This window comes from Solea solea, chromosome 1 (assembly GCF_958295425.1).
Source record: "Solea solea chromosome 1, fSolSol10.1, whole genome shotgun sequence".
NCBI lineage: Eukaryota > Metazoa > Chordata > Actinopteri > Pleuronectiformes > Soleidae > Solea > Solea solea.
Window position 1 is genome coordinate 28,625,276 of NC_081134.1, and position 13,272 is coordinate 28,638,547.

A 13,272-nucleotide genomic window follows, 5' to 3' on the forward strand; every position below is an offset into this window, starting at 1 on the left:
CATTTCAAATCAAAACACTTATTTTATAATTCGGTGAAACGTTGTCATAAATATGAAGTTCTCATAGTTTTAAGCTGGTGTTGTTCCTCTCTGCACACAATTTAACAATCATGACACTCACCCTTTTTATGTTGTTTTCTCAAAACAAACTCCACAGAGAAAATCAGTGATTTTAGCTCAAACGCTCAGTTCTGACCTCGGTCTCAACTCTCTCTCTCTGCACACGTGTGTTCAGGTGGATCCTGGAGGCTGATTGGTTGCTCCTGCACAGGTGATTCCAATATAACAATCAACTGCTGTGGACACAGCACTATACGTCATGAAAGTGCTGCCGTGTCACATATTATAGTGATGTGTCATGTAATACAGCGCTATGTGATTTAGTAAAGTGCTGTGTCATGTAATAGTGTTATGTCAATTAACGCGCCGTGTCGTGTCACGCATCACGTAATGTGCTGCGTCATGTCACGTAATGTCCTGCCGAGTCACGTAGTAAAGTGCCGTCTTGTCACGGAATGTGCTGCGTCATGGAATATGCCGCCATGTCGTGTCGTGTAACAAGTGCCATGTCATGTCACGTAATGTCCTGCCGAGTCACGTAGTATAGTGCCGTCTTGTCACGGAATATGCTGCCATGTCGTGTCATGTAACAAGTGCCATGTCATGTCACGTCTACATTCAGGACAGTTCCCATGACAACACGAATGATGACAGAAATGAAACAGTGACTCAGCGTCAGGAAGGTTTTTGGTACGTTGTTTTTTTAATAAATTAACGTTCATTCAAAATACAGTGCCAAAGGAATATGATGCAGCCAGACATGCTCGTTAAGTTTCTGTCATGAAGCACCTGTGCTCATGTTTGTAAAGTCAGAGCGAGGGGGGGAGGAGCCTCTTCCCCCTCCCCCTCCACTACTACAACTACTACTACTGCTAGTGGTTGCCGGGACGATTCCCGTAGCAACAGCCCCTGGGCCAGCCCTCTTCTCTCACAACCAATCAGCAGCAAGAATCCTCAATATTCAAAAAAAAAGGAAAAATGGAAAATTCTACCCACAATCACACTACAGTAATGTCTGATATTAAATAATAAAAAAATGACACTAATACAAAATAGACCTGGTTATTTTCCCCCACACTAGAACAGTTTTTATAACATATGAAAAATATATATTTTATTATATATATAATTCAGCAGCTTGGGAATAATAATAACAATAATAATACAAATCAAAAATACATGAGCCTGAAACCAACGTTTGAACCGAGTGTGTGTGTGTGAGTAAGTGACGATCACATGACGATGGATGAACAGTGAGGTGGCGTAAATGCTGGCTGTGTGGAAGACCTGTGTGACGGACAGGCTGAGGAGGCGGGGTCGGGGCAAAGGAGGAGGGTGGAGCTGCGAGGGAGGAGAGGTGACGACCGGACCTGCAGCCGCCCTTTTGTGGACGCTGCTCCTCCGCTCGCACCACGGGAAAATAAAAGGAATTGATTTTTGTCTCCGTGGATTTAAAGACGGCTCTGAAAAGCTTTTTGGTGGAGAAACGCAAACATTTACCAGATTTAAATGTCAAATAATGTTTGTTAATCTAACGCTTAAAGGTCTCACGTGAGGGTTTATTGTAGAACATTTCGTAAACGTAATAAGTATGTCTGTAAGTGCTTTAAAATAATGTTTTTTTTCTCATAATCTTCAATATGCCTTGGGTGGGGTGGGGGTCTTGCTTTAAGGCAGCGGCCATTTTGTGCAACCACAAATGGACTAACCTATCTGAATCAAGAAACTACGGTGGCCTTTACAGATCGCAGAGGGCTTTCTTCTTCTTCTTCTTCTTCTATGGCCTCTACTGTTTACTGCAGTCTGCACTCTGACCACTAGTTGTCGCCACCACTGGATCTTTTTCAAATGAAAGACAGGAAAGAAATGATGTAAAAAAAGGCAGCGAAAACAACGATTTATCAAGACACGCAGATCTACGGCGGAGTATTACAACACTGAGTAAAAGAAAAAATTAACAGACTTCGAGATCAAAGTCTTAATTTACGAGAAAAAAGTCGCAAATTGACAAGAATAAAGTCGTAGGTTTGAGATTTAAGTGGTAAATTTATGGGATTACAGTCGTACAGATCATCTGCAGAACAAGAAGTTATTATCAGAACAGATCATTATTGACTATTATTGAAGAATTACTTAATCCGACAGAACAAGCGACGTGAAAATCTGGAAATACTGTTGATCTAAAATGTACGTTTGAATCATTTTAGGTTTTTTGTCCACGTTAATCAATAATAACGAGATACTTTTGACGTTTTTCTGAACAGAAACGTAAAATAACATCACTTTTAAGTTACGAAATATTTCTGAATTCATATATATATATATATATATATATATATATAGAACCCAATGAGTTTATTTATGACATTAACGAACCAGGAAAACATTTCCTGATTGATTTTATTGGTCTGAAACATGTTTTTTCAGCTAATTTCTCTTCATAGAACAAAATCATTAAATGACGATAATCATCCGCGTCACTCCAAAAGACAGAAATTTATCATTTTCGATTTTTTTCCACTGATTGTTGCTCAAACTAACTCATATTTGTGCGTCCAGGTAACCGCACGTGAACAAACTTAATATTAAGTTTTGCTGTAACCATCTTCTCCTCCACAAAGTCGTGAGAACTTTTCAGAGTGAAACTTTAATGGCGCAGTGTTTAATGCTCTAAAGGTAAAGGTGAGGATTTTATCCCTTTATCAGTGGTGAGAAGAAGAGGAGGAGGAGGAGGAGGAGAGAGGGAAGCCTACATTTAGAGGGTGGAGGTGGAGGGAGGTTTTGGTACAGTTGCCATTGTCATTCAGAGAAGGTTTAGCAGTTAAGTGCATCATCATCAAAAATCGACATTTAGATTATCACATTGTAGAAACAGTATGATGTAATAATATCTAACAGATGTCACAAATGACAGAAGAAAAAAACAGAAACAAAAGAAACAAATATACATTTTCAGATTACTAGTATCTTTTTAAAGGCATAATACAGGTTTTTGTTGAAGTGTCGTGTGTGTGTGTGTTTGTCCGCTTACGTTTAATTTACATGATTCCCATATTTATTTTTCCATGATTCCAATATTATTATTTTATATCTTTACTTTTTCCCCCCAACAGGAAGTTTCACCTTTACCAAACTCCATAGTGAAAAGCGACGACTTTAACGTCACAGAACACAGGAGCTGTTGACTCACTGCTGCCCCCATCAGGGAGTTCAAATGTGTTATGACGCGACTTTGTTTAATCCGAATAAATGATTTTAAACAGCAGAGTGACACAAAGTGACCACACGAGGCAGCAGTTGACCAGCAGCTCCTGTGTCTCCATGAGCTAAAATCACTGATTTCCTCTATGGGCTTTGGTGTGGCAGAGTGAGTGGTTCACGCCACACTTCAAAAAACAAACAACAAAAAACCTGCACTATCCCTTTAAGGGCCATCTTTTTTTTGCGCGTCCATCACTCGACAGCAGCAGCTGCGTCTGATGAAGTCCGCCATCGTCCAACAGAAAAAAATCCCGCGGCGACGCAGAAAAAACGTCAAACCCTTTTCCTCGGGGGGAACTCGTCGTCGACTCCCCTCCGACCGCGCTCGTCCCCCCGCGTTCAGTCAGCGAGGCGATGGAGGGGAGGTTAAGAGCTATACGTGAGGCAGCGTCACCAGCTCGCCGTCCACCTCGAACTCCTCCGCCCCGTCGGGGGAGAAGAGGTACGTGGGAGGTTTCCACGGAGACTCCTCCAGGCAGGACGGGTACAGCTTCCCCACCGCACAGCGGAAGTCCTTCCCTAGGTCCCAGAGCACGCGCTCAGACACGGGCTGCCGCAGGTACCAGCGGTCCAGCTCCACGTCGTACTGATAGATGGCGTACTTGGCGCGCTCGTTCATGTGCGTCTCACGCATGAAGATGCACAGTGAGTTGAGCAGCACCACCGCCCGCACGCATGGGTCCGAGTAGCGCTTTGCAGGGATGTTGGCGGCCAGGCGCCACTCGTTTTTGTTGACGTCGTAGATCTCCACGGTGACGGACGAGCCGTCGATGGTGCTCGTGGGCAGGCGGATGCCGGAGTTGCTGACCACGTGGAGGCCGCCGACGTAGAAGATGAGGTCGCCGAAGGCGGCGGCGGAGGCGAAGCAGCGGCTGGTCTTGCGCATGGCCATCTCCACCCAGGTGTCGGCGCGGGGGAAATAGCAGTACATGAGGTCGTGCGTCATCACGTAGATGCAGTCGTGCGCCACCACGGACGTGCTCCAGTTCCAGGCAAAGGGCAGAGGGCTCATCATGCTCCACTCGTCCTTCTCGCAGTCGTAGCGCTCCACCGTGCGCTTGTTCAGCTCGCCGCCGACGTTGTCGCCGCCGATTGCGTAGATGTAGCCGTCGCAGTAGACCAGCGAGGGCTTGATGCGCGCGCACAGCATGGGCGTCTTGGGCACCCACGTGTTCTGCTGCGCGTCGAACCAGAAGAAGCTGTCGACCGAGCGGAACATGGCCTGCAGCTTCCCGCTCTTCCCGTGGTTGGTGATGGAGTTCTTGAGCGAGATCTGTCCGCCGGCGATGAACACGTCGTTGTCGGGCGTGACGAGCGTCCCCACCTTCTGCAGGTCGCCCGGCGGGTTGCGGAGCTTGTAGACCTTCTCCGCCTGCGGGCTGTAACACACGACCGCCAAGGGCACCGACTCGCACATGACGTAGCCCTCCACCTGCGTCTCGGACAGCGCCTCCATGAAGATCAGCATCTCCTCCTTGGTCATGCCTAACCGCGGCTTGAAGAACTTGGGCATGGACTTGTAGAGGCCCTGCACCACCACCGACTTGTCGTTGGGCGGCAGACCCTGGAACCAGGCGCGCTGCGTCACCTCCGACAGTGCGTCGATGCGGATCTGGCTCAGCACGGAGGACAGGTGCTGTGAGCGCGCCTCCATGTTGTACTCCAGCCACAGCATGGCCGCCTCGCGCACTGTCTCCTCCTTCTCCACGTTGAGGTTGTCGCTGCTCAGGACGTCGACGAGCAGCTCGTGCGAGAGCTGCAGGAAGGCCTCATGTCGGTAAACCATGGGGAACTTGTGCTCCACCATGCGCTTGGCGCTCTGCTTCAACTCGCTGCAGCTGAACAGGTCGCCGATGCTCAGCATGCGGACGCAGTTCTCTGCATTTATCTTCTTCACCAGATAGTCTCTGCATTGCAGCAAGACGTCCTCCACCTGAGAGAGAGAGAGAGAGAGAGAGACTCATTCAGAACGTTCTGTTCTCTCTGAATCAACACATACAAAAAAGGCCATACACCATACAGTATATCAAGTGCAAATGATACTGAAAGGAATAGTTGAGGGTTTCAAGTATGGTCTTGACACATGGAAAACAAGGAAAAACAGATATTAACCAATAAACAAAAGGCTCACCGAATAAAATATTAACCAGTTCAAGTCTATCATATCTTTAAGAACATGTCTATAACGTTTTCTTGCCGTTAAAACTTAGAATTTTCAAACTGGAAACTTGCATTTTGCGTCAGTTTGTAAGCCACTCACTTCCTGTCCAGGAATGTTTTGTCTAATGTTGAAATGAATCAAAATACTGTATCTTCAGTGTGTGGAGATGTTTGTGGTGTGCGTTGACGGTGAGTTCAGTGACCTGTAGGAAGCAGGCCGTCTCGTACAGCGGCTCCACCGTTCTGTCACTGATGGCCAGGTTGCCCGTGTAGGCGTAGGTGATGATGATCTGCAGCGTGGCCGCGTCCACGTTCCTCAGGTGGACGTGGGTCTGTTTGCTCTCGCTGAGGCCGCTCATGAACATCGCTCTGCAGTAACAAAAAAACAAAACAATAAGTAGTGATTTAACGCACAGCTGATCGCAGAAAGAGCACTTCCTTAAGAAAACCCCCGATAAATCGAGTGATATTCAATGACTAAATTAAATTTGCGACAGGTGATCAAATAACCTGAATTTAAAACATATAAATAGATTAAATCAGTATTGGTATGTTTAATGTGAATATTTGAGTGATCTATAAATAGATTAAATCAGTATTGGTATGTTTAATGTGAATATTTCCTCGTTTCCTTGCTTCTTTAATCACTAATTACTTGTATCTGTATTAAAATACAAGAACACTTAAGAGATGAGAGGCGTATTATTATTTTAAGTGGTGCCTTGAGGCAACATTAAAATCATGAATAAGCAGCAGCATGTGTGTTGTTTACAGACAGATATTTAAAACCAATGAACCCGTCCAGTATTATTTATTACAAGCTTAAAATACTGTTATTACCTTTCATTTCAGATCACACCTGCTTCACTTCTTTAGGAAATTGACTATAAATATGGTCAAATTCTGCTAAACACACAAATAATTAGGCTTAAAATTAAAGAAATGACTTTTTTTAATCAATATATATATAATATTTAATTATTTGGTGAATTTCACTAACTTACCCAATATTATATGATGATTATCAATAGAACAGCCTTTAAAATCGGGAAAAAGTCACCACAGATACTTCAATCATGGTAAGAACCTACGATTATATCTCCTCTCATGTTATGGTCTAGATAAACTATCAATAATATTGCCCTAATTAGTGATATAGAGATGTTATAACATTCATTTATTTGGTTTATTTAGAGCGAATGTGATGACTAAACTCACAGGAATCTTCATTGTCGACCAAACACGCGTCCACACCCGGCACAGACAGGTGACCTCGAACTAGAGTCGCTGACTCAGCACCGACTCTCTGTGTGTGTGTGTGTGTGTGCGTGTGCGTGCGTGCGCGTGAGCTGCCTACTCTTCTCCAGCTCTCAGAGTGACTCACAGCCTCTTCAAACATCCTTTTCACTACATCAATTACTCATATTTTAAAAACACGTGGCGAGCACGTAGTGAATTTGCATTCATCTCTGGAGCCAAACACACAATGATTAACAAGATTTTAGACACTAAAAAGATACAACAATCTGTGTCGCTTAAGTCTACGACATCTTAAGAACATGTTCACGTCTTTATCTCACTGTTAGACAGACTTTTACAGCAGAAAACTGAAGTTTGTGAACCACTCGCTCTCCCACACCAAACTCCATAGAGAAAATCAGTGATTTTAGCTCACAGATACAGGAGCTGCTGGTCTTCTGCTGCCTCGTGGGGTCACTTTGTGTCACTGAGGCAGATCCGAATGAAGGATTTCAAATGCCGAAGTCACAAAATAACACATTTGAACTGGAGGCAGCAGTGGATCAACAACTCCTGTGTGCTGTGATGTTAAAAACACTCATTATTTCTATGGGGTTTGGAGTGGGAGAGCGTTTACAAGGCAACACAAATGTCAGTTTCTAGTTGTTGTCCATGTCTCAGGCTGGTTCTCCCTGAACATGGTCTAGAAAACCCACCTTTTCAGTCTCATTATGAACTGTATGTCCAAGTTCAAGCGAGAGGTCAAAGAGACTGTATTTATAACCATAGTTGTAGGGCTGCACCAATTACTAGATTATCACTAATTAATTGTCAACCATTTTTTAACACTTTATGGCCCAAACAACTTAATCAAATATAGAAATAATTGTTAGTTGCAGCTCTGTGAGTTTGTGAAGAAAATGGTTAATTGAGTAAGAAATGAGCAGATTCATTGATGAAAAAAGGCAACTGTGGCTATGATTTTGACTTTGTACAGTTAATTTTAATTAAAAAAACTCACTTTAGATGGAATTGGACAATAGAAGTCATGATAATTTGTCTACATAACAGCCCTCCGCTGCTGAACAGGGACTTTGGGGAGTGTGTGTCGATCACAGTGGGGACTAAACCTGCCAGCCTGGATTACGCAACTCTGCAGGCATACATACCCCTGCCCTGCATTCCTCCCTCCTCCCTTTTCCTCTCCATCTCTTACCAGGACCTACGTGACCAGACTTTCCCCCACAAACACCAGCTCCCTCCAGAGTCCCAGCGTCTCCCCCACTTTCTCTGAAGCAACGTGTGTGAGTGGGGAAGGGGGAGGAGGAGGGAGGAGACGCAGCAGCAGAGCAGCAGGAAAAAAGAGGGATGGCGCAGTTTAGAGGAAACACGACAACACCTCTGAACCCTCGAGGGGAAATGCTTTGCATGTTCGCACCAGATAGCGAGTGTGTGAGAAGCGGCGGGGACGTCAAGTCGTCCAGACCTTTTCTTGGAATGCATGTGTGTGTGTGTGTGTGTGTGTGTGTGTGTGTGTGTAGCGAGGGAGGGAGGGAGTAAAGGGAGGGGCTGAGACAGTCAGCGAGGTAGATAACGTGTCCGAAATGCTGCATGAGCCCCCGTCTTGTACAGATGGACTCTTCCCAGAGCTGAGGCTGCTGCTGCTGCTCTTTATCCATTTGCTGCTGCTGCTCTTTATACATTTACCGCAGCACACACACACACACACACACACACACACACACTTATTATGTGATGTTGCGAGTACAAATGAGGCCTCCCAGGGGCCTCCAGGGATAAACGTCTGTGGTGCTACAGGTTAGCGACTACTTCGTTTTGTTCTGTGTGGAACCACATCAAAGATGGCAAATTGAGCCTCTCCGTTACAAAGGGAGAGTTCTTTTGTGTGTGTGTGGTTGTATAACGTTAAGACACATGGTCAGAGCTGCCTGCGATGTGTACACCCCTTGCGACACACAAGGAAAAACACATTTGGTAGACAAAAGGTGCGGAGCCGACGTCAGCTTTGAATTAAAATACGAGAAAGACCACAAAATAACAACTAATTCAATGTTTTTTCTTTCATTAAAGGTCTGTTAGCTTCAGAATGTATTACTATACAATAATTGAGTAGGCAGCTGAATGTCAGAGAGCCATTTCACTGATTCATAAAAAGGTTCACCTAATAAAATATAGACCAACTTAGTCAACAACGTTTTGAAAAATGTTGATTTGAGGTTTTTTGATCATGAGGTTTTTTTCTTTTGCCTTTAAAATCTTTGGATCAGATTTACCCCAGTGGCACAAAGTGACCACACGAGGCAGCAGTAGACCAGCAGCTCCTGTGTCCCTGTGGCCTTAAATCGCAGATTTTCTCTATGGAGTTTGGTGTGGGAGCAGAACAGTAAAAAGACTGTCCATCTTAGAGATTAAACAAAAAATATATTGTTATGCGATCATAGCTTGAGGCCGAAGTAGATTTTATTAGGTTAGCTTTTTGTGTCGCTACATCATAAACCGGAACAATCACTCGAAAGGAAACATCGCCTCCTTATTTTCCGTCCTCGACGTATAGTGTGGGTGGCACTATACTCTGACACTCGCTCTCCAGTGCGGTGCATTATTCATTGTAACAGTAGGAGGTGAGCACTTCCATACATAACAACGGTGTCGCACGATGACAATGTACCTACACCTCGACAAACACCCACACTGTGACAGGGAATAACTCTCGTCTTTAAGCACAAAAACCCCCAACACTGCATTATTTATTGAAACTGAAGGAGGCAGCGTGGTCACAATCGGCTCGTTAAAGAAAAAAACAGCAACCCCCCCCCCCCAACCCGATGTACAACAAGAGCAGTGTGTGTGGGGGGAGGTGATAATGCTGTGGTGCACTTACCTGAAATAGGAGCTACATGTGGCCAGGACCATCTTGTGACATGGGAACTCTGTTTCCTCCACCAGCAGCACAACATCAGTCAGTAACTTCTGTTCGTAAAAGAACTTGAGCTGCTCCAGCAGGGAGACAGCGTAGTCCGTGTTGACCGGCCTGCGCTCACTGAGATCCGACATGGTTGCATCCCATGAATCGCGCCCCAGTTTTGAACAGTCACACGGCCGGCAGAACCGGACACAAACCAACCAGGAGAAAAAATTAAATAAAATACCTATCTATACCTTTACAGATACGAGAGGGTAAACCTCTGGCAGATACGAGAGGGTAAACCCGAGGCAGCAGCTCCTCAACACCTCCACCGGCTCAAGTGGAGGTGTTTAACTCCTGTGTGCAGAACAAGAACACTCTCCGCAGCTCCTTCTTCTGGAGATGAGCTGAAAGACGAGACGAGAAGGTTCCGGGGTCCGTGGAAACCGAGTGTGATAGTCAGGAGTTGAGAGGAAGGGGAGGATTTTCACCCTCGTAGGTACATGTGTTGTCTGAGGTCATGCAGTGAGGCACTGGGGCACCGGAGGTAGAGAGGAACGTGACGACCGTCACAACACCGCTACATCAGTGCTCGTCTGAAACAAACATAATAAAAAAGCACAAAACATGTGGAAATTAGCGGGACATGGAGAAGAAATCCAACTAAATTTAGAATTTAATAGAAGAATTAGGGCTGCAACTCACAAGTCTTTTCATGACCACTTAATCTGTGCTGATCAGCATTTCCCAAAACTCTAAATAATGTTGTCAAATGTCAGTTTTAATGATTTCTTGGTGATTTGGAGCAAAGAAACCAGAAAAAAAAAAACCATGACTCATCGGTGAGTGTCGAGAACCACCATTTTAAACTATTACACTGTTTATACCTCTTTGGCCACAATCAGCCATTTTAAAAGCAAAACTGTTACAAATAATCTACTTCCATAAAAATTAAATAAACTTCAACATGACTCAGTCAAAATGCTGTTCCGCTTATATTTACATTTTTAGTCCGTACTGAAATAATGAAATGCTAGTTCAGCTTTTTTGGGACGGTTTCCTCAGATTTTTCGCTATATTGGACTGATCAGTATTGTATTGGCTTAGCTTTACTATTAATAAAGTACGATATTTACCGATCGCATACATTATGAATTAACCCAACTATCCAACTTTACAGTGCTGTTATAACAGAGACAAAACACACTAACACATCTACAATATGTAAAACAATAATATTATGGCTAAAGAAGATAAAGTCAATAAGATAGAGGGCTGCAATTATTCTACATAAAACTACAGTTGATTTTTCAGCTTCTTGAATGTGAATATTTATGGTTTATTTGCTCAATAAAACAAAAGGAAATCATTAATACTGATTTTGGTTTGTGGACAGATAAGACATTTGAGAACAACATTATTTAGAGGCTTGGGGAAACACTGATCAAAATTTTAGGGCTACAACTAATTATTATTTCAGTTTTAATGATTTCTTTTTGTTATATGGCGTAAAGAAACCATAAAAGATTCACATTTAAGAAGCTGAAAAATTGGAAACATGACAATGTGTTTTAGTAACTGATAAATAATCAAATCGTCATTGCAGCCCTACAACAAATATTCGATTAATTGTGAAAATAGTTGGCAAAGAAAGGTGTTTAGCTGTAAGAAGAATCGAGCTCCTCTGCTGACGCCCCAAACATCTTTGTGCTTCTTGGCAGGAAACCATGACACAGTGAGCTTTCACCGGCTTTAAGCAGCAGCAGCAGAACACAGAATACAGACCTGATGCAGAACAATACTGAAGCACTGCAGCTACCACATGTGGCATCAGGTCAAAAAATAACCCCAATAATAAGTTAAATAACATTGAGTGTTGTATCTAGCTCTCAGATTAACTTTTAAAATACAGGTGGTTTGCATGGATGAATTTTTGAACCATCAACACACAGCGATGATTCAGATCTGCTGGTAACACACCCAGACTCTCACTCATGCCTACCAACGATATTAGTCACCTATTATCATGTTTTAAATACATAAGGGGACACTGTATGAGTCATTGTTTTGCTTAAGAATAGTAATGGGTGCGATTTTAACATAATTTACAGACTGTGTATAAATGTTAAAACCAACGTTGATCCATTTTAACGCGTTAACTTCACGCTACACACTCAAGAAGACCATTAAACATGTTTTACACACACATAAGGATGTACATTATTTGGTTAGAACAGAGGTAAACGCATACAATTCCCAGAACTAGTCTGATACTAGCTAACTACAGTTAGCACGTCACCGTTAGCCACCATGTCCAAAACAAACCCAGTCTAAAAAAAACACGCACGCTTGGGTTTACTTGAGATTTGTCAAATTCTCTGTAGCTTTATGTCAAATAATTTCATCACATGTGTGGCTTTTATTGCTGTTTTTGATCAATGTGTGTGATCAGTTAGCGTCGGTGTCATGTTATATCGCTGCAGCGAGTTAGCGGACTTTAGCTTCCCTCCACATCACAGTGACGGTGTCGGCTAACGCGCTAGCATCTTCGCCAGCAGGTCGTAACACACTCGAGCATCTGACACCATCACATTATCTGTTACGTTTATCTAAAACGGGACAAAATAAGAGACACAAAAACAGCACTGGTACAAACATTACAGAGCGGTCACGCTGCTAACTAGCACCACTTAAGCTAAAAGAGCTACATAAACGGAAGCTGGCTACCTGCGAACATCCAGACTCCGCCGCGGTCACCGTTCACACGCTCAACCGTAGCCGAGGCTTTTCCTGTCCGCACAAAGTTGCCAAGTAAGCGCCCGAAGCCGAAATTAGACATTAAACGGTTGAGGAGAAGCGCCGAGCAGCGGACAACCTTTCAGCGCATCATAAGCGCCTGAAAGACCAGAGGCCAAATTAGGAAAATACGCATGCGCACACATTAAGAGGCCCGCTAGCGACCTCTGTCGGACAGACGCGCACATATGAAAACATGACGTCAGAATTTTGACTTTTTTCTCAGAATTTTGGCTTTTATTTTATTTTTTGATTTTGTTTGAATTTGGGATTCTGACTTTTTTCTCAAAATTCAGACATTTCTTTTTTAATATATACATTTTTTACTTACTAATCCTCATCCTTTGCACTAATTTATTTATACACTACCTCAGTACCGTCAAGCCACAAGTTACCACGGTTTTAGTTCTTTTTTTAATGTTGTATTCTGTAATCTTTCGATTTAATTTTTCTTATTCTATTATTATAAAATCTTTTATAGTCACACATAGCACCTTACACCCAGAGGTTTAATTTAATGTTTACATTTTTAAGTTCAATATTGTTTGTTCTTTTCGTAATGTTTGGGCTGACCGGGTTCTAGAGAGACTGCAATTTTGTCTTAATGTGTGTTGAAATGACAATAAATGAATTGAATCATTTGAATCTCTTGGAAACAAACAATTTAATTCTTAAAGCCAGAATTCTGAGGGGAAAAAATACTTTTTTTCTCGGAATTCTGACTTTTTCCTCAAAATTCTGACCTTTTTTCCTCAAAATTCTGGCTTCTTCTTTTTCCCCCAACATTTTTTTTTTTAAATTTGGCCCTAATGTGGCCCTAATCCATTTTA

General features: G+C 43.2%; 1 protein-coding gene across 1 annotated transcript; it reads right to left on the reverse strand.

Moving 5' to 3' along the window:
• Positions 1–739: 739 nt before the first annotated feature.
• Positions 740–12,550, reverse strand: kbtbd2 (kelch repeat and BTB (POZ) domain containing 2). The gene is made up of 4 exons (XM_058631416.1): positions 12,374–12,550; positions 9,623–10,242; positions 5,685–5,850; positions 740–5,254 (listed from the first exon to the last, which is right to left on the reverse strand). The coding sequence occupies exons 2-4, from the start codon at positions 9,793–9,795 to the stop codon at positions 3,695–3,697; spliced, it is 1,899 nt and encodes a 632-aa protein (XP_058487399.1). The 5' UTR covers positions 9,796–10,242; positions 12,374–12,550; the 3' UTR covers positions 740–3,694.
• Positions 12,551–13,272: the final 722 nt, after the last annotated feature.